The sequence below is a fragment of the Rhea pennata genome, chromosome Z (assembly GCF_028389875.1).
Source record: "Rhea pennata isolate bPtePen1 chromosome Z, bPtePen1.pri, whole genome shotgun sequence".
In the NCBI taxonomy this organism is placed as follows: domain Eukaryota; kingdom Metazoa; phylum Chordata; class Aves; order Rheiformes; family Rheidae; genus Rhea; species Rhea pennata.
Genome location: NC_084702.1, coordinates 2,129,980 through 2,150,516, shown reverse-complemented (window position 1 = coordinate 2,150,516; position 20,537 = coordinate 2,129,980). Strand labels below are relative to the sequence as shown.

The window sequence follows — 20,537 nt, the reverse complement described above, 5'->3', positions numbered from 1 at the left end:
GGTTTACTGAGGTAGAAGTGGGCAGCGTTGTTACTGGTTCTAGCCAGTAAAAAGTTTAGGATCAAGGCTGATCCTTCAGAATTAGGAAATGAGCCTTGTTACAGTGTTTTAATGCCACTTCAAATTGCATCACTTACCTTAGGCTTATTAGTGTCCTTTACAAAAGTCAGCTTCAACATACACATTTCCAGCAGAGGAAGTTCCCAATTTCCCAGGTTTTCTATGCATGAGAATAAGTCTCTTGACCTTGGTAATAGATATATAGGCATAAAAAGGATTGTTTCAGCAGTTTTCTTCTTCCAAAATTATGGTCTGATGTGGAAAAGCCCCGTGACAGAAGCCTGCTTGCCTTATTTACCAATGTTACTGTTAGTCTGGCTTCTACACTGTTCTTTCACAGAGCTGTGCAAGAGGCACGTTTTATCTCCGGGATGATAGTAATACTTTCAAAAACTAAACCTGCCTATGCAAGAGATGTTTGTACATTCTGAGGTTCACTAGAAATAAAGAACCCCATCTTTCCCAGCTTAGCCTAATGGTCAACCTAGTAGGTTTTATATGATTTTATATATATTTTAGTTTTTTATCCTCACTTTAGGTTGAGTAGAAATGCATCCATTACCCGGTTTTAAGAGTCAGTCTGAGAGTATTTTTCTTAAGCACTAGAACAATTATGAAAATACATATTTCTCTGTCAGTGTTGTGATTACTCTGTAATACAGATGTCTGCCTTAAAGAACTGAAACATGCCTGCTTCAGGATTTGTTGTTACCTTTGTCATTTGATCTGTATAGTCTCAGATGTTATGTTCCTCTAGTTACTTCAAAACACAGGGGCATGTAGCATCAGCCTTTCTGGTATAAGTAGGGTTAAATTTTCCTTTTCGTGTTCTGAAGTATTGATATATGACTTTTGTAATTAAAGCAGACCATTGAATTTCACTTACCTCAGGTATGTGATTTTATTATTTGATTAGAACATACCTTCAGAACAAAAGGTTAAGACAGCTCGCTTTCTGTGCATCTGCTGCAATACTTAATTACACTTTCTCTGCATCACCTTCATCTGTATTTCTTCCTATTTCTTAAAAAGAAAATTGTATGTCTGAATGCTGGCCCTTGCTGGCCCTTTTGCATCTTATATTGCTGAGTTTTCCAACACAAATTTCCTAGTAGTAAGTATCTAAATCTCCTACATTTTGCTCTTTGGGAACGTAGCTACAGAGATTGATCTTCTCACACACACTTATCAAAACCAGAGCTGACTCTGTGTTCTTGACACAGTCTGTTAAGTCTGTCTAGCAGCACCTGTGATTTTGATTATTCTCCCATGGCCCAATCAGAGCTTACATACTCCTCTTGCACATGATATCACACTCAGAATTCATGTCCTGTTCATTAGTCAGTGATAGTTGTGTTCTTTGTATTTCTTTTATTTTTTTTTTCTTTTTAAAGAGCTCACCAGTGTTCCTTCTTCCAAAGTATCCAGCTGATATTATCACAGAATCACAGAATCAGTAAGGTCGGAAGGGACCTCTGGAGATCATCTAGTCCAACCTCCCTGCTCAGGAGGGTCACCTAGAGCACGTCAGACAGGGTTGCATCCAGGGTTGCATCTCTGGAGAAGGAGACTCCACAACCTCTCTGGGCAACCTGGTCCAGTGCTCCGTCACTCTCACAGAGAAGAAATTCCCCCTCACGGTCAGGCAGAACTTCCTGTGCTTCAATTTCTGCCCATTGCCTCTTGTCCTATCACACAGGACAACTGAAAAGAGTTTGTCCCCATCCCCTTGACATGCTCCCTTCAGGTACTTATACACATTGATGAGATCCCCCCTCAGTCTTCTCTTCCCCAGGCTGAAGAGGCCCAGCTCTCGCAGCTGTTCCTCATAGGGCAGATGCTCCAGCCCTCTGATCATCTTCACAGCCCTATGCTGGACTCTCTCCAGTAGCTCCATGTCTTTCTTGTACTGGGAAGCCCAGATCTGGACACAGTACTCGAGATGAGGCCTCCCCAGGGCTGAGTAGAGTGGCAGGATCACCTCCCTCAACCTGCTGGCAATACTCTTCCCAATGCACCCCAGGATATCATTGGCCTTCCTGGCCACAGGGGCACATTACTGGCTCATGGCCAACTTGTCCACCAGCACTCCCTGGTCCTTCTCTTCAGAGCTGCTCTCCAGAAGGTCAGCCCCCAGCTTGTACTGTGCCTGGGGTTATTTTTCCCTGGGTGCAGGACTCGGCACTTGCCCTTGTTGAACCTCAGGAGGTTCCTCTCCGCCCAGCTCTCCAGCCTGTCCAGGTCTCTCTGAATGGCAGCACAACCCTCAGGTGTGTCAGCCACTCCTCACAGCTTGGGATCATCAGCAAACTTGCTGAGGAGGCACTCCATCCCCTCATCCAGGTCATTGATGAAAAAGTTGAACAGGATGGGACCCAGTGCTGAGCCCTGGGGGACACCACTAGCCACAGGCCACCAACTAGACTCCACGCCGCTGTTGACAACCCTCTGAGCTCTGCCTTTCAGCCAGTTCTCAATCCACCTCACTGTCCACTCGTCTAGCCCACACTTCCTGAGCTTATCTAGGAGAATGTTCAGGGAGAAAGTGTCAAAAACCTTGCTGAAGTCAAGGCACACAACGTCCACTGCTCTGCCCTCACCTACGCAGCCAGTTACTCCATCATAGAAGGCTATCAGATTGGTTAAGCAGGATTTCCTTGTAATGTTAAGTAACAAGTTTCCTTGGTAAGTTATGTTGCTTAACTACAGTTATGTTGCTTAACTGCAGTTAAGTTACCATACAAACCCACTTGTCTTGCTAGCACCCTACTTTTATTTTTCTTGGCCTCTTAAGGACCATTATCACCTGAAGGCTTGTCCCAAAGTTCATTTATGGTATTGGTGTTTCATCACATCTAGTTTTTTACTGACTACCATCTTACTTTTCTGACCTTCTTCCCCTACTTAGGCCATTCCATGGCTAATTCATTGTTCCTTTCTAGTTCTGGGTTAATGAAGGTGGTTTTCCAACCAGAGTAGGGTTTGGGAAGGTGTTTTTTTGGTAATGGAGTAATGTTATTCTGTATGCTCAAATAATGAAGTTTGTGGACAACACTCAGCCAAGGATCATGAATTTAAACAAGAAAAACATTTTGTTGCAATCAGCCTGATTTATGACTGTACGGGAAAAGAGCTCCTATACCAAATGCATATTAGTATTTGGGGCTCTGATTCCTTTGCCCAGGGGCACATGATCAGTCTGTGGTGATGTTCATTTGTGTCTATGCATCCTTAACTTCAGGTCAGCAAAAAAATCTCTTTATCAATTTTATTGCAATGCAATCTTAAATTCTTATTAGTATTTATCTTGCTGAGTCTCTTGCTTCTTTCATTCTTTGTTGAAATGTGAAACACAATGTATTACTCATTTCTAAAACAGGCAGTTTTCACAGTTTTCACCCTTTTCCATCTCTGTTATTGAACTTCCAGTGAATGTGGCACTACATATGTCTTTTCAACATTTATTGTTATCTCTCTTGAAAGCTTTAATCTGAACTCATTTTGTACTCTAATGTTTTCTGTCTTTTGCTTTATTTTGCACTTCCCTAGCAAGCCCATCTCTGGGCATTGCTGCAGGTCCATACTCTTCTGGATATCCTTCCAGTGGATGGCAGAGTAAAATCCCTCGTGACTAAGATCAAGTGATTGTCATGTGCTCCTGGTGTCCTTTGTATCCCAGTGGGTTTCTAGCTTAAGCAGCCCTGTCGCTTCCCCTGTGTGATGGTAAGGGAGAGTTCAAGCATGTGTCCTTTCACAGTTCTCTTGACTTCAGTGAATGGGCTAAGAAGTCTGCCTGTGAGGCCGACTATGTTCAGACTGTTGCACTCTCTCCAGTGCTTCATTTCAGTGGAATTTATGTGACACCATCTTGTTTCATCTCCCATTTTCACTGGCACAAGGATATGGCTAATACAGCTGAGATGCTCAAAACAAGTGTGCATGGAGTAGTCAAAGGGTTAACCAGACACAGTATTAACCAGCTACCTCCTCCTCAGATTATGGTGAGAATGGGTATAACCTTGTCCCTGGTGGTAATCCCACTATATGGAGTAAAGTTAATTTTGTTTGCAGAAAAGAGCCCCTGAAACATTCAAGTGCAGACCTAAGTTTTGTCTGCTGCCTCTGGCAGGCGGGTAATTTCTATCACAATCAGTAAAATGTGATAAGGTACTGCAATTAATGTTACAGAAAGAAGACATAAAGAAGGTTCAAGCACTGGGTTGCTGGCACGATCACGGGTGGGGTTGTGTGTGGGTGCACTACTGCAGTAATGCCAGCCAGTTAAGTCTCTTTGTAATGACGTGCTTTGTCCTACCTTCACCACTTCAGCTTGGCCCTGTGTCACTGTACCGTTCCAGTGTCCCTCTTGCTGGGCTGGGCTGACCTCCGAACTGAGGGCATAGGATGGGGGAAAATGACTCTGCTCACTTTTCCTTTGACTGGCAGATTCAGATAGAGGGCTTCTGTGCAGATGAAGGTTTTGGAATATTGCTGTTAATACAGATCTAATGTCCATGGTCAAGTGTTCGGCACAGACCCACTCAAGTGTCAAACATCTGTGTTATTTTTCTTCTCTGTTTATAAGGTGAAATGGAAAGTAGTAGTTGCAGTGCATCTAGTAGCCCACTAGAATGATGTATAGTATCTATGGGGAATACCTGTTAATTTTGCATTTAGCTTTATTAATTCTCATTAGCCATATGTTATTTATGCTTGTTATAAATTTGCAACATTATCACTTGTTTTATTAACCTGACATAATTGTGTTAGGATACAATCCTTGAAACCTAGCCTTGGAGTTGATCCATACTACGGTTAAGAATTAGACAAAATCTCCAAGTAGTTCCTGCGTGTCCATGTTGTTTGAACTGGGCTTCTGGCTTCCTAAACTAGGTCCTTGTCGTAGGTGCTGCTCTGGTATGATCTGTACAGTACCCCTGCTTAATTTACAGTGTATGGCCGGTGTTCCCATGGAATAACCTCTCTGGAAGCAGTCTGTGACAGTTCTATTAGAGACTATAGGCATATGCTAGTGTTGGGCTTCTGACTCTGAAGCTAACTGCAGTTTAACTGTTTTCTGCCGTGGTTTCAGTAAAATTATTGACATGCAAATTGAAGCTAATGATGAAACATTGTATGTGGATAGGTAATGGCCTCAAAACCCACAGTTTTGTGATGCTCTTCTATTTTTTGTGTCCAGTTGTTGCCAGGCAATGGGCTTCCTCAGATGTTTGATATTTGTTTCTCAGAGGCCTTTTGATCCGAGGTATACTGCATCTATTCCCCAAACATAAAGGATGTCTTCATTGCCAGGCCTATGAAGTGGTATGGTTTGCAGGATAGACTGGGGCCTTACTCTTAGCTGTGGAGGGGATGGCTTTTTGCCAAGCATGTCAAAAAAGGAGGCTCTACTCCCTTCTACTTGCAATTTGTCATTACTTATATCAGAATTCCTATGGGAACGTCCCCAGAAACTTAAGAATCCTCTTCAGAAATGTTTTATATGACTTTGAGAATATTCTCTTAAGTTTGACTACATCCTGATCTTTATTGACTTTTTCTTTTGTTTCAATATTGTCTTGCCTCTTTGACAGAAAGGGTAGAAAATAACAATTAGGTTCACTTTTGCCCAGCTAAGTTAGCAGAATTATCTTATTCTGTGTAATATAATCTTATTGTAAATAGAGAATTAGCTTGCTTTTAAGCAATAAAACCAATTCTGTAATTAATATGGTGCTGGCATGGTTGCAGTGCAGAAGCGTGTAAATTTATCAAATTCCCTTTCCTCCACGAGTCAGTAGGAGAACAGGAAGCTACAATAAACAAAAGCTATGAACAGATGACAGGGATGACTATGCACACGAGTCAGCTCTAAAATATTGACTAAGTTTTGGAATTTAGAGAAATTGTCTGTCATTAAATGTTTTTTTTCCCCCACCCCATCAATTAGCCTTTTGTCAGGAGTGCAATTACAGTGGTCTTCCTGTGATATGACTTTTGCGTTTTTCCCTATAGCAGGGAATCACTGGGACTAGAAGGAGCAAAGAGATGGCTGTTTGCTGGGAGCCTGGCACCAGCCTGAGCTTCCTGCTTTTTTAATGAGTCAGACTGATGGGTTTTTGTTTGTTTGTTTGTTTATAGCTGATTGTAGGTGTAGGTTTCTAGCATGAGAAAGAAATCCTTTTAACTGTGACATAATGTTACACTTGTTTTTCTGGACAGATCCCATTAGCCCTCACCCTCACTACAAAATATCTTTAATTCCTCGCTTTACATCATGGGCTTGGTATTCTCTTGTTGGTAATTCTGCTCTGTCAGCCTCCCGTGGCTACTTGGAGAAGAAAATGCCAGAGCAGGATGGACCGTGACCTTTTGCTGTCTCTCCTACTGTGACATTGAACAAATACATCTGCATTTTGCAGAATTCTCCCTTGACACATAGGCACATGATGCGATTACAGTACAGCATAGTCCTTAGACCTGCATAAATTGCATTTCCAAGCCGTCTTAAGTATTTCAGAAGCCAAAGGCACTTTGAATATTTAAGAGCATTAGTTGTTGCCATTTTAGTTCATTAAACGAAACCTTCCAATATCTGGCAAAGTTAATACTTAAATCCAGTGAGTTACTTTTGTCTCCTCTGGTTACATTGTTTGATTTATGACTCTGGAATTTTTTTATCATTATTGTTTGGACACAAATAATTCTGTTGAGTTATAGAAATGGTAAGATGTCTGAATGGTACATCAGTGGATTGTGGAATAGTTTTGTGGAATTGTTCTGTGGGGTGTGAGGTAACTTCTGGTAATTGTGTGGCTCTGTGTCTTTAAGATCATTCTAGGGCAAAAACCGTGGCTTCTGAATGTTGCAAACATCCCCCAGGCACTCACATTCATCATTGCCTTTTAGTTGTGTTTATGCTTCTGGGAGACCTTTCTCATCAAGTGTGAGCCAGAATTTTCTTAATACAGTACAATGCATTCTAATTCTGGGAAAAAGAAACAATGGGATGGTCTATTCTTTAGCTTCTTGTGGCAGTTTTTGGTGGGGTTTTTCTTGTTTTGTTTTTAACATAATCAGTGTTTTCATTGGACTATTTCCCTTGTAATGGAAGACTAGCTATAAGTTTCCCAAAGCTCAGCTGTGTCTAGCAATGAGAATCTATGCAAATATTGCCTGTATTTGAAAAGTTCATACCAAAAGATGGTAGCAACTATTCAATTCCATTTAAAACAATGGTCATGTTTCCAAAGATCCTCTTTTACAAAATCAAGAAAGCTTCTGTATTCCATGGATTTTTAAGAGGTGCACATAGGTTTAGCTTGCACAGGAATTTGCACAAGTTATTTGTTGTCTTGCTCCTGTTCCAAAAATGGCAGTACAATGAATGTGAAGCAAACACAAAAGTCGCTCTATTATCAAGTCAAAATGCACGTGAAGGTAAAAGCATTCGTCAGAGTGATTTAACTTGCGTATGTCAATACCTGTGGTTTTAAGTTAGCATTGTTACCCAGCAACAATTAATTGTGTATGAATTGGCTGCCTCTGGAGGCTGGCTTGAGAAATGGTCTTTGTGATGTATAGATTCATGTATTGTTCATCTCGATAACAAAAGAAATTGTTTTTCGTGACAAGTGTGTGAGGCAAAAATCATCCTTCCACGGGATTCTGGATTGAGGTCCAGCAAGCTGGTCTTCCTTGTCAGCATTGTTGACATTTGCTGTAGCAGAAAAGGTAAGGAGTATGATTTATGTTCTAGAACAGAAAGATCTCAAAGGCCTGAGGGGCAGCTGTCCCCTCTCTTGCAGCTCTTCCAGCTTCTTAATTTCAGACGTATTGAGCAATTCTATGATGGAGTGACCCTTTCTGCTGAGCAGAAACCACTACAAACCCTGTAATTGAAGCTCTACAAGTTTAAAATCTAGGTTTATTTATTCTTTTTTAACAGGAAAAATTATTTTTCAAAGCATAATTGCTCTTTAAGCCAGGATGATAGCTCTAAATCATGAAGCAAGATATAGTGTGTGCTTCCTTCAGTTCATTATGTATCCACAGAGTATTTTATGGATCTGCCATTAAATTAGTGGAATCGCAGGTGGCTTCTAATTTCAGGAGTCTGACATGAATTGGAGAGCAATCTGCTAAATTTCTCAGACTTTTCAGGCCACAAGGGCATATATACAGGCACACTTCAAAACAGCCAAGAAGCAGATATGAATAGTATGAGCATGGAGCTAGCAGCTATGAATTCATGCCAGTTCTTTCCCTAGTATGGAGCAGTGTGGATACAGTGGTTTGGATAGCACACAGCCATTGAGCCTCCCACAGACAGTATCTTTCGCTATCAAGGCCCAGCAAGCAAAGGGGAAGCATCTTTCTATGTCATGACAAGCCGGCTTTTTGGAAGGGTCACAGAAAATGTGAAGATGAAAGAACAACAACGTGACATAACAATTACAGACTGGAGCTTCATGGAGTTCAACTGACACGAATGCAAAGCCTCTGCCTGAGGACTGAATGATCCCGTGCAACAATACAAGCTGGGACCTGAATGTCTAGGAAAGAAACCTACTGTGGTGGACAACACACAGAAAGTGATTCTGCATCACTTTGTAGTAATGAAGGCCATCTGCAGCCTACAGGGCGGTGGTGAGGGCTGTGTTTGGATACTGCAGCTGCTTTGAGGGCCCCCACCACTACACAAGACAAGTCTACAAACAAGAGCAAGTCCAGAGCAGGGCCATGAAAATGATCAGGGGCTTGGAGCTCGTGAAGAGACTGGGGGGACTGGGACTCTTCACCCTGGAGAAGAGAAAGAAGAGGAGAGGGGATCAAATTGCAGCTGTTCACTGCCTAAACAGGACAGTTAAGACAGTCCAACTTTGCTCAGAAGTGTACCTTGAGCCAACAAGCACAAGCTGCAACAAGGGAAGTTCTCACTGAGCATAAGGAAAAACTCCTTCCTCATGAGAGTGCTACAGAGATTCCATGGGAATCTCCGTATTTGCAAGTTTTCAAAAGCTCTCGGCAACCTGACACGGCTTTTGGGTGACTCCTGCTTGGAGAAGGAGGTTGGACTGGACATTTCCAGAGATCTGTCCCCACCTAGAACCTTCTAGAATGCTGAGAGTCCTCACTGTTATATTGGTGAAGAATTTAATAACAATTAACAATAATTATTGTTAATACTATAATATAATACTATAATAGCAGCTAACAGCAACAATAATCATCCTTTAAAATCCTGTTAATGAATCTAACATTGTGATGGTGTATACTAGTAAAACTTATTTCTGTCTGATTGTTGGGCAGTAATCTCCCTTACTGAAAGGTTTCAAATGTGAAACCAAGTTGCATGGGCTATTCAGTCACAGGGATAAAAGGTGACTGCTTTCTTCAGAGGTGGAAGAGGCATTTTGTCTTGGCTGGAGCTTTTGATACTCTGCATTTTTAAACTCCCCCTTTTCACAGAATTATTTAGTGTATGTGAGGACAGCTGGCAGATTTTGGCAGAATACTTTGTCTGTAGGAAAAGGGCAGTCCCCTGATCTAAATGTGCCTCAAGTATATGCTTGATTGGCAGGTGGTAATGGCTCCCTGTCTTTCTGTTGAATGATGGGTGTTTTCAGAATTAGTACTACTGCCAAATGCATATTCATTCATTATAATAACAGTTTCCAGCCTGATGCCCTGAAGAGTAGCACTCTAAGCTTTTGATCCCGCTGAGATCTCCAATATTTAGATTCATCTTAAACCTTAATATACAACTGCCCTTGCATTCTTTGTTTATTCCCTGTGTTTTGAGATTATTCTGGCCGCAAGGGACACGTAATACTGAACTCCGCACAAAGATTTCTCAGAAGCAATGAGAGGCTTTGCCACAATTAAGTGATTTTTGAATTTGTTGGCATTTGATGGTTAAAGGTTCTGGAATTTTAATTTTTTTGGTCAGGACCTCTGCCTTCCCAAGGCTGTTTGTTGTGGCATGCACCAGGTTTAACACTTCGTTTCCTGGCTTGCATTTCACTTTGTGGAAATGTGACTATTTTAGGTTAGGATTATTCCAGAAGTCAGCTAAATATGCAAAGCATGAGTTAAAAACAGTAATAATTCTAGTTTCTACTTGGTAAGCCAGATAATTTCTCCACAGTCATAGCCTCTGGGGCAGGAGAATAAAGCTGAGTTCAACGAACCTTTTTGTTTACTTTGCTTGGATCGCTTACTGACATCCTGATCCTGTGGGCTCATAAACAGACATGTAGTTTTCCCTAAATGACAGAGGAGACTACAAGCAAAGTTTTTGGCCAATTAGGAAAATACAAAATTGATCCATGGAACAAGACTTTTTTTTTTTGAAATTGAGAGCATAGACTTTGGGCGTGTGCTGGTTTTTGGATTAATGCTTGTATCCATACTCCGTGGATACATAGTGAACTGAAGGAAGCACACAATATATCTTGCTTCATGATTTAGAGCTATCATCCTGGCTTAAAGAGCAATTACGCTTTGAAAAATATTTGTTCCTGTTAAAAAAGAATAAATAAACCTAGATTAATACTTTAATCAAAGTATTTTAACAGGTATATCTAGTCTGCTAGCAGTCAAAAGAGAAGTGACAGGGGCCTTAGTGTTTGCAGGCAGCAAGGATACTGTTACTTCCACAGGATACCCTATCATTTGGTGTTATCCAGCAGGATAACATCCTGCCTCCCAAGCTGCAAACGAGAAGTGGCTGTAGGGAGTGGAGCCTGGCATAGTAGAATGGTCTTGATGCATGTTGGATAGTGCTGTAAGGGGATATTTTGTTATCCCTTGCTGGCTGAGGCGGACACTGTTGAATGTTCGTGGAGATGCTGCCTGTCAGATACCCGGTAACTTTCTGTGCTGTGTACTGTGCTTGGAAAAAGCAAAGCTGAGACAGAAAATATAGTGGACAGGACAGCGTTTGGATGTCTCCAAGGAAAGGATTTTTCTAAGTAATCTCTCATCTGAAGTAGGAACAGGATTTTATTTTTAAGAGGAGATTTTATTTCTTGCTGTATGTAGGTTAGCCTGAAACACTGTAGTATTTGTTAGAAGTGACAGCACAGAACATAAGATAAATTTTGAAATTAAAAGTTGTTTCAGAATGGAAAAACAAAGCAAGACAGCGTCTGGTTCCAAAATAGCTAGATTTTTTGATGTTATTGCAATGTTGTTGCCTTTTTTCTTCTTCAAGTGACATTTCATCAATATGGATGTCTTGATGCAGAAAATGTGTTCTGACAAAGCAGCGCTTTTTTAAGCAAAAGCAGTGCTGGGAGGACTTTTCTGTTTATGAAGATGAGTGATGTTTCAAAGCCAGTAACTTTTTCTGGAAAATAAAAAAACAAAATATTACATTAAATATATTTCTTGAATGTTCTTGTACCATACTGCAAGCACACAATCAAACAAAGCACAGCCTGAACTGTCTGCACTGTCCCTTTCCCATCTTCACTGAGTGTTGAGAAGTGAAGAGAAAATATAGGGAAGCTGCATTTGAAAGATTTTAGGTTTTTGTGTTGCAAAACACTAAACAAGGTGCAACTAATAGTCATATCAAGTATTGGATCTGTATAAACATCTGTACTTAGAAGTTCAGAAGTAATTTAGTGCAGGGATTAGCAGCTAGGAATTCTCCTATTCTTCCTTTGAAATTCATCAGAGTTTGAATTGAGAAAAGGAAGGAGTGAATATTGCCTGTGACAAATCTACTATTTTCCCTCAGTTAAGCAAAAGCTTGGGAAAGAATTACTGTAATTTTTGAGAAATCATAGGATTATTCAGAAATCCCATACTAACAATAGCGCATATGACTTATATAGGTTAGGTCCCAGCAGCTTCTCTTGCAAAATTATTAGGTCTACTCTCTCTGGGTACACACATCTGTCTCCATTTCTGTATGTGAAATTGGGGTTTCCTTTATGCTTTGCTCTTTCAAAATCTTGGGCCCAGCAAGTTACTAAAAGAGACTGAAAAATCCTGATTCTGAAACCAGGAATACTCACTGTCAGGAAAATGTTCTGCTTATACTTGTAAAATTCAGATGAGGCCTCACAGTACTCAAATAACTAAGCAGAAACTGAATATAGCCAGTTTGACCACTGATCTTTTTCATCACCTGTACCCAAAATTTCAATAATATCATTGCTTACTAAGATCAGGACTTGAAATGAAAGGATCTGGGGGAAAAGAACAGGGAGGGATATTGACTTCCAGATTCCCTGTTGAACAACTTTGCTGTAATTGCAGTCACTGGTACAGAATCAGCAGGTCTGTAAAACAAGTGTAGGTGCGTTCTGCCTGTTACTAGTAGCTACTGCTTCTCTTCAAGTCTGGGCACAGCAAGGAAAGATTGCCTGTAACAGAAGCAAATGAGACTTTAAATGGGAGGGGGCAGTGTGGAAGTACAGCGCAAAGGGATTCTTAATGCAGAATTGAACAGAAACAAATGCACTTGGAAGTACATAATTTTAGGGGCAGAGTATCAAGGTGCTAAGCTGACTTTCAGCTTGATTTGCTGTTCTTTATTCAGGAGGGTGGGAAATGTGTAGTTTGATATTTCTGTAGTTAGTGACTGCTCAAATCGTTTGTCTGAAACAAAGAAGGTGGACAACAGATACACAGTGTCACATTTTCAAACTATGAGAAGGCAGATATCCAGTGACAGGATGAGAGGCAAAGGGCACAAAGTCTAACACAGGAAGTTCTGCCTGAACATAAGGAAATTTTTTTTACTGGTCCTGGGCAACCTGCTGTAAGTGATCCTGCTTGAGCAGGGGAGTTGGACTAGATGGTATTTAGAGGTCCCTTCCAACCCCAGTGATTCTACGTGTGAGGAAAGAATTTGAAAATATCATTACTGGCTTCCTAAGAGCAAACATTAGTTTGCAGTTATTTACCATTAAGCCTGGAATAATGATTAGCTTAAAGATATCTGGGAAAAGTATCTGGGAAAGAAACTTGTTCTCTGCCCATGATGAACAATATGTTGAAAACTAGTTTGCTGGTGTTTGCAGCAAACAGTTGGCAGTTTATTGTTGATGGCTGCAAACACCAGCAACAGAAAAATCAGTCCACTTACATTCTTTTACCTATCAGTCTTTCTACTTTGTGAACAAAAAGTTTGCATGCTTGACATGGCAAAGTTTTGAGGTCAGTTTTACACAGCTCTTACTGCCAGCCCTGTTGCTCTTCAACCCTCACACAAATCAGCTCTGAAAAACACTTCTGAGGGCTTTCTATTCAGACTGTGTTTTACTTAGTGCTTTTTTAGGATGAGAACCCAAAAACTGTAGAAGTACAAGGGCAGAAACAGATTGAACAAATGGGAAAGAATAACTTTTCAGTGATCAAACTGTTAGGTTAGCTGGTCATCCATTTGCTGACAAGTTTTGTTACATACTGTTCTGAAGAGAAAAGAGGATTGGTGCTTGAATGAGGACTGTTAGGAATCTTAGTAAAAAACAGAGATGATATTTGAAAATGAAGGTAACTATTTATCCTGCACATGACCAGTTGACATCTGAATCGTCTAAAAAGTTCCACAAAAAGATCCTTGTTAGTGGTAAAACAGCCCTGGATAAGTAAAATCTGCAAGTGTGCTAAGCTTAGGCAGTCAGCTTTCAATGGCCGAGTGAGCAAACTGTCACAGTGCACAGAGGAGATAAATTGATGATAAATACAAGGAGAGGTGCCTCTTGAGTTCAGTCCTTCTGCACCAGAAGTCAGTTTGCTTTGTTACTGATTTCAGCAGTTGCAGGACTATACCTCTCAAAAATTGTAATGCAAAGTGCTTAAAAGGAGAAATAAGGGGGAGATCTCGTTGCCTTGAGCTAGTGTAGAAATCTCAGAAAACGGGGATACAAACTGTGTGTGGATTGCATTAAGATGATTACTGTTTTTGAGAAATGAGGGTGGCCCCTCTACCTCTAATGACATCAGCTTTTCGTGCAAGTGGTTTAAGTCATCATTTTATTCTGAAAGGAGTTGATTTAGCTTAACTGTTGCCCCATATTCTTCATGAAAAATGCATTGACCAATTACCAGAAAAGTAAAAGGTGTGGGAAGTGCATTCTAGCTATAGGCAATATGCCCTAGCAGCTGCGAAATCACATCATCTATTATTAAATATCTTGCTTTTTAGTAGTGGATGATTCTGTTATTAGTGTCTGTCTCTCTGGCAGTATTTCATAATTGTCTTGATCAAAAATTGCTTTTTGTTATGATAATGTTATATCAAGCATTAGTGTGAATTGCATTATGTGTCATTTTAAAGCTTGCATACATTACTGATCTGGGTTACCTGCTGGGGAGATTTCTGTGATTTGCAGCTTGCTTCTCAAATGGGTTTTATCAAAGGAGGGGAAAATGACACAAGGACTCTTCTTTTGATGGGAAATGTGGCAGCTGGAGCTTTGTTGTGCAGCCTGGTTGTGCGCTACAGTGCTTTGAAACAATGTGTTCACAGAGCAATTACTTGATGCCCTACTTCACTTGCTTTGCAGTGGACGGGAAAAGCAGCAGCAGCAGAAGGATTCCCTTGACTCAAAGCAAATACTGTAATGCCCTGACCTCTGAACCAGAACACTGCTCCAAATGGAGCTGAAGCAGCAAAGACGTACTTGCCCTAAAGGAACTGGCTCTCAGCTGGTCATGAGTCTGGCTTATTGATGTAGGCCACAGAAATGGTATCCACTGTATTTGGCCAGCCCATTGTGCTGAAGTGTTTTCATTTCTGCTGGTGCATTTCTTCGTACAATCAGATTCTGCTTTTCCATGTTTGAGCTGACAATTTGCAGATGCCACTGGGCGCAGGGAAGGGAAAGAGAATGCTTTATCGTTGTAAAATTGCTGTGCTCCTTGCTTCCAGGACTTGGTGGGTTTTTTCTTCCACCTAATTTTGGATAGCTGGCTTCTCTGTTTCTGTGATCCTGGGTGGGACCTGTGTGCAGGTCCTCCATAGCTTGTCTACTGTCCAGTCCCTATTAACTGCAAGATTTCTCTAGCTAGAGTTACAGGGTGATGTGATTACTTCTGACTGGTTGGTAAAAGCCAAATCCAAATGACGGGAGGTGAGCAGTCTGCCCTGCAGTCTGCAGCTTTTTTTTTCCTGGCCACATGGCTATGATGCAGCTATTTCCTCTCTGTGTTATCACACTGAACTGATTTCTTGCTTTTGAACCTCTCAAGTGATTCCCACTATCACCAACTCCAAATCCAGCATGTCTGGTAGTATACATCTCATGTCCCACTTACTTTTATCTTCTGTCCTTCAGCAAGGCTGGTGTTTCTTCAGCATTTAGATTTAGAGAATCTCTCTGAATCTCATCTCTCTGGACATGGCCCAGTTCTGTGCAATTGCTGCCCCGAGGACTCCCCTGCAGCAGTGAAGACCTTGCATGATGTTAGTGAGCCTTACAGCCTGCATCTGTTGCCATGAAAAGGGCCGCGGGCCTCTGAAAGGCCAAAACCAATGACTGTCTTTGTTCTTGAGGTGATGATTGGCTGTAGTGAAAAGGGGATAGTCACTGCAAAATTTGCAGGGAAGTAGGGAGAGCAATTGTCATCTCGTGCGGACTGATCAGCTGCATGATGAGGCAGCCTTGCACCAGGGTGCAGCAGGAAAAGGCTGAATTGCCTGAGAGCATAGGTGGTGAAAACAAAATCCTGGCTTAGGTTCTGTTCATTTCAAATTGTCCATAGGAGTACAAAGCTAAAAGTCACTGACCTATAGAGTATTCTCAGCTTGGCACCTAGGAACAACTTCTACCTTTCTCCAAATCATGAAGTAGAGACTATTGTGGTGCTGCCCCTTTCCTACACATAGGCATGAACTAACTCTTTGCTTTCATTACAGGAGCAGTCAAGGTTTTATGCACATGAAACTGATGAAAACCAAAGAGAAATACATCCTAGGTCAGAACAGTCCTCCTTTTGACACTGTTCCTGAAGTCATCCACTACTACACTACAAGAAAGCTGCCCATCAGAGGAGCAGAACACTTGTCACTTCTCTACCCTGTGGCCGTGAGGACTCTGTAATACCCCTTTCACCCCTTCCTGTGGATGGGATGAGAGGCAATCTGGGACGCATGTATTCCATTCCCAGAACTCAGTACTTCAGTCTGGGCTGGAGAGTGGCTGCCTCTAGTCTTGGTCACAAGGGTCCTCTGCAGAATTCTGTATGAGACTGTGTGTGCAGTATTCTTACACTACAGCGTGCCCATGGAACTGTGCTTCTACTTAAGAGAAAGGAGTCTTATTTTAGTGCAAAGAGAACAGATAACCTTGCCAGAGCTTCTCTTTGAATGAGAAGCTCTAACATAAAGTACTTTCATGGTTTAAAATGAATCAGCAACTTCTTCTCAGCACTAAAGCACCAGCAACATCTCTTACTACCCTGAGAAACTTCTGCATGTGAAAATGTAACCTGACTCTTAGGGATACCATGTTCCAGCAAAATACTGCTGTGTGTTCTTGGTGGACTGGCAGAGGAGCTTAGCAGGGAAGTCCCTGTGGTTCTGTGCGGTCACTCAGCTTGGTGTATCTTTTTTTTATGGAGTTTCTTGGGGTAGTCAAACAATGTAAAGTCCTCTTAGGTGTACAGTCCTAACAAATAATTTTGTGATAGCAAATCATTGATAATTATTTATGAATAGGGAATGTAATTAAAATAGTGGTTTAATATATATTTTTATCTTTTCTGGTACAATAATAAATCTCTAAGGGTTACTGTCTTTATTTGCAAGTTTCATTCATCAGTGCAGGTGGATAGTTAAGAATCAGTCATTTTAATGCATAGGTTAGTATTTATGCATGAGGGAGTTGAAGGCTCTAAACAAGGCTTTTTCAGGCAAAATCTTCACTTGCTCATTTCATCTCGGGCAAACAACTGTCCCACTGAGGCAGCAGAGTGTGGGTCCCACTGCCTTTCCACAAGCTGGCTTTTCCAGCTGTATAAATGAGATGTGCAGTATTTATCAGAGCAGAAATTCAGTTCTCCAATGTAAATGGTATTCTTAGAACATAATCCCTTGACACATGCCTCCCGGCTAATTTTCATTTCCCCCGTGAGCAGAAGTTCCATGCTATGTTTCAGTTACAGCTGGCCTGAAGCACTGTAGAAGCTGTCCTACCTCAGTCCTGCCATCTCAATGCCAACTCGCTTGAGAGATAATTGGTATGTGCTCTATATGTTTGTTGAAAGAGGTAAGTGAAAAAATGTAGTTATGTAGAACTGAGGAATCAGTATCTTGGTAGTTCTGACCTTGTGCCACCTCCCACCTGTATGTCTAGATCGATCATCAGCTACTTGCTGAAGTAGCAAATAGCATGCAGTTTACATATTTTACAGATTGCAATAAGACTGTGAAATTGTTATTTAATTCAGCTTTCTCTCCTACTCTTCCCTTCTGTGTATGCTTTGAAATAAGTGCAGATCTGAAAAGTGTATGGAATAATCATTTAATGCCTGTAAAATAATGCTTCACTGTATTGTTTAATCTGGTAAGAACTTTAAGATGTTCCATATGTAACCTCGGTGGTGAATATTCTGCTTGTCTTTTAAGCCTGTCTTGTTGTCCTGCATATGAGTTTGCTCTGAGTCCTTCCATCCAGCAGTTTGAATGAGAGCTGATCGCACAAACGTGAGGAGCCCACAGTCATTCTGTATAGCAACAGTGTTGAGTCAGCTGTCTCCATCTCACCCAATATTCCAACAAAGCTGCACTGGAGGAGGTTCTTACTGAACCTTTTCTGAGAGAACAGTGGCACAGGGAAATTAACAAAGAGGCAACATTCCTCTCCGAATGAAACCAAATACCCCCTTTTATGTGCTTGCTCTACATGCAGCTTGTATTTCCCTAATGTCTTCCCAGAACTATCACTTTTCCTTGTAAGATAACCCAACTGGCAAGAGCATACAAGCACTTGTAGTGGTGCGTGTTCCTCTCTCTTCAGAGTATGAGTGCATGAATTTGGCAGAATTCACAAAGATGAAGAATCAGATTGCATCTGTTGTGTCCTATTCTTTGTGTGGGTTCTGTCAACTCCCTCAGGTCTCTTGGGACAGAAAGATGTCATGTTGCTTGCTGTGCATGTTGAAGGGTATTTCTGAGAGTCTGACATTGTTGCTGTGCTACAGACTGCATTTCTTCTGCAAGAGAAAAATAAGCCCCTACTCTCTCTGCGATTAGTTGCAGAGACCAAGATTCCTGTAAACCTTGCCAAGCATCCTTGTGTATTTACTCTTTAACTCAAGGAGAGGACTGTTGTACTGAATCTTTCTTTATGTGGGCCTGATCCAAAGTCAGATGAAGCTACCACATGCCATCTTTATTGCAGGTTGGGGTTGAGACCGCCTACCCCCTCAAATCAGGTCAATACACATCATGCAGACGTGTATACAGTTTGTTGCACCTCCAAGGATCAGATCAAGATTCTTGGTTCAGCGAAAGGAAATCATCTCAGAAAATGTTCATTGTCAGTGGGTGGGGATTTAATTTTTTTATATATATATATAGTTTTAGAAAGAAAGTTCTCAGTTACTGCAGCATAAATAAAGCCAAGATTTTGTTTGCACTGTAATGTTGTCTTTGTTTATTTAAGTGATTGTATGATATTTTTCCAGGGAAGGAGTTCTCTTCCCAGACTTTTTCATGTAAAATGTGGTGTGTTGCAGTATGCAGTATTGCTTATGGCTGGAAGACCCCATAGCAATCGTGCCTATGAAAAGACTATTAAAAGCTTATTTTAAAAAATTATAAATGTCTGCCTTTTCTTTCTCTAATTGTGGAGACTTCCTCCTTGTTGATAGGTATTTAGATTATCTTCAGCAGCTGACAGCTGACATGGTCTTTCAGAACAATTTGTGTTTGTGTGACTTAACTGTGCAACACTGGCAGTTCTGCAGTGAAAATAATGATTAGGCTATAAATTTTTATACAGAATCCCTGTTCTGTTCTGCCATGAGTAGTTCTTGTGATGACCTGCACCTTGCAAGACCTCGACCAAAGCACGGTAAGTGTGTTTCTGACAGACACTGCTACTCTTTTGCTTAAGATTCTTAAGGAACGTCCAATTATTGCTGTTAACAGCATAAAACTGATGAATCACTTTTTCCAGATTTTATAAGAGATGTAAATTAAATTCCCTATTTTTTGTGAGTATTTTTTGACAGAGCTGTGAACATATGCGGGACAGGGAAGAGGAATTAAGTAGGATTGGTTATACCTCACATTTGCTTCCCTTGTTGGAAAAATCTTAGACATTTGTTGAGGAAAAGTCTAAGTACAATATTCAACATGAATTTTGTATTTGATAAAGATTTATTTTCTGACTGTGAAATTAAGTCATCAGAGCCAGGATACAAAGTAGGGGGATTGGGTTCTCTTAAGTGCAGAGGTACAAAACACACATCTCCAGCTTCTCAGAGAGCATGGCCTGACTGTAGGCTTTAAGCAGAGCCCATTGCTGCTTGGAAGCTGACACATTTGTGTGCTGCTCCTCCCTTTCCTGACAAGGCTTAGGATTTACCCCTTCTCTTGCAGTCACGTCAGACAAAGTTCAGGTCCTGTGCACAAACACTGGGCAGCAACATTGATGCGAGGTAAAAACTCTGTCTTTCGTCCAAGCTCTGCCTGCATACTCACTCTGTCACCTCTGCTAAGTTACAAACCGGGGTAGTCAGCTGGTTCTCACTAACTAGACGGAGGGGAGAGCCTGCCCTTCTCTTTCCCTGCTGCTGCTCCGGTTATTCACGATGACCTCAGGTGGTGTCTAACATGCGCAAGGTCTTAGCGCTTATAAAAAAAAGGTGCAAGAGGTTTCCCAATCATAAGAGATTCTTCCCTGCCTGCCTGAAAATACTTTACTTAAGCCGTCAGAAGGATCAGAAATCTTCCTCCTGGTATGAGACATTACCAGCCTCCAACCTTCACCTTTCTCAGAGTTACCTCTTACTGTTCTACAAGACATGGACTCTACCTAGGTCTCCAGTGCAGCTGGGTGTTGGAATTCTTGAAACTGTGGGGTCTCCGAGTAGATCCTGTCTATGTCTCACTCATCCTTTCTGACGCTATGCAGCTTGCTGACTTCCTGCCGTAACTCCCTTACCTGGTGACACAGCTCTTCAACAGCGTACTTCCTGCGGGAAAGATGACTGCCCCAGCCTCATGGCTGCAGCCTGAAACTTGCAGAGCTATATCCTCCATTGGAATATCTGTCTGGGATGAACCCTCCAACATCACAGGGACAGTGACTCTAACAGCTACTGGGGAACGTGCCTTGTGACATGTCACAGGCTGAGAATGTGTGTTCTGCTCTGAATGGAGGTGAGGACCTCTTCTTTGTGCTCTTCTGCACAAACTGCTGCACAGACTGCATCTCTTGGCTACCTCTCTTAGCTGCCCTTCTCATCTCTCTGCACATGCAACTAGTCCTGCCATGTACCAGATA

General features: G+C 41.4%; 1 protein-coding gene across 1 annotated transcript in view; it reads left to right on the top strand.

The window, feature by feature from the left end:
* SHB (SH2 domain containing adaptor protein B) overlaps window positions 1-18,668 on the top strand; it is a 69,398-nt gene extending 50,730 nt beyond the window's left edge. The window contains exon 6 of the mRNA XM_062600172.1: window positions 15,941-18,668. Within this exon, the coding sequence (XP_062456156.1) occupies window positions 15,941-16,124 (184 nt within the window). The 3' untranslated portion in view covers window positions 16,125-18,668. The remainder of the gene's footprint in view (window positions 1-15,940) is intronic.
* The last annotated feature ends 1,869 nt before the right edge of the window (window positions 18,669-20,537 follow it).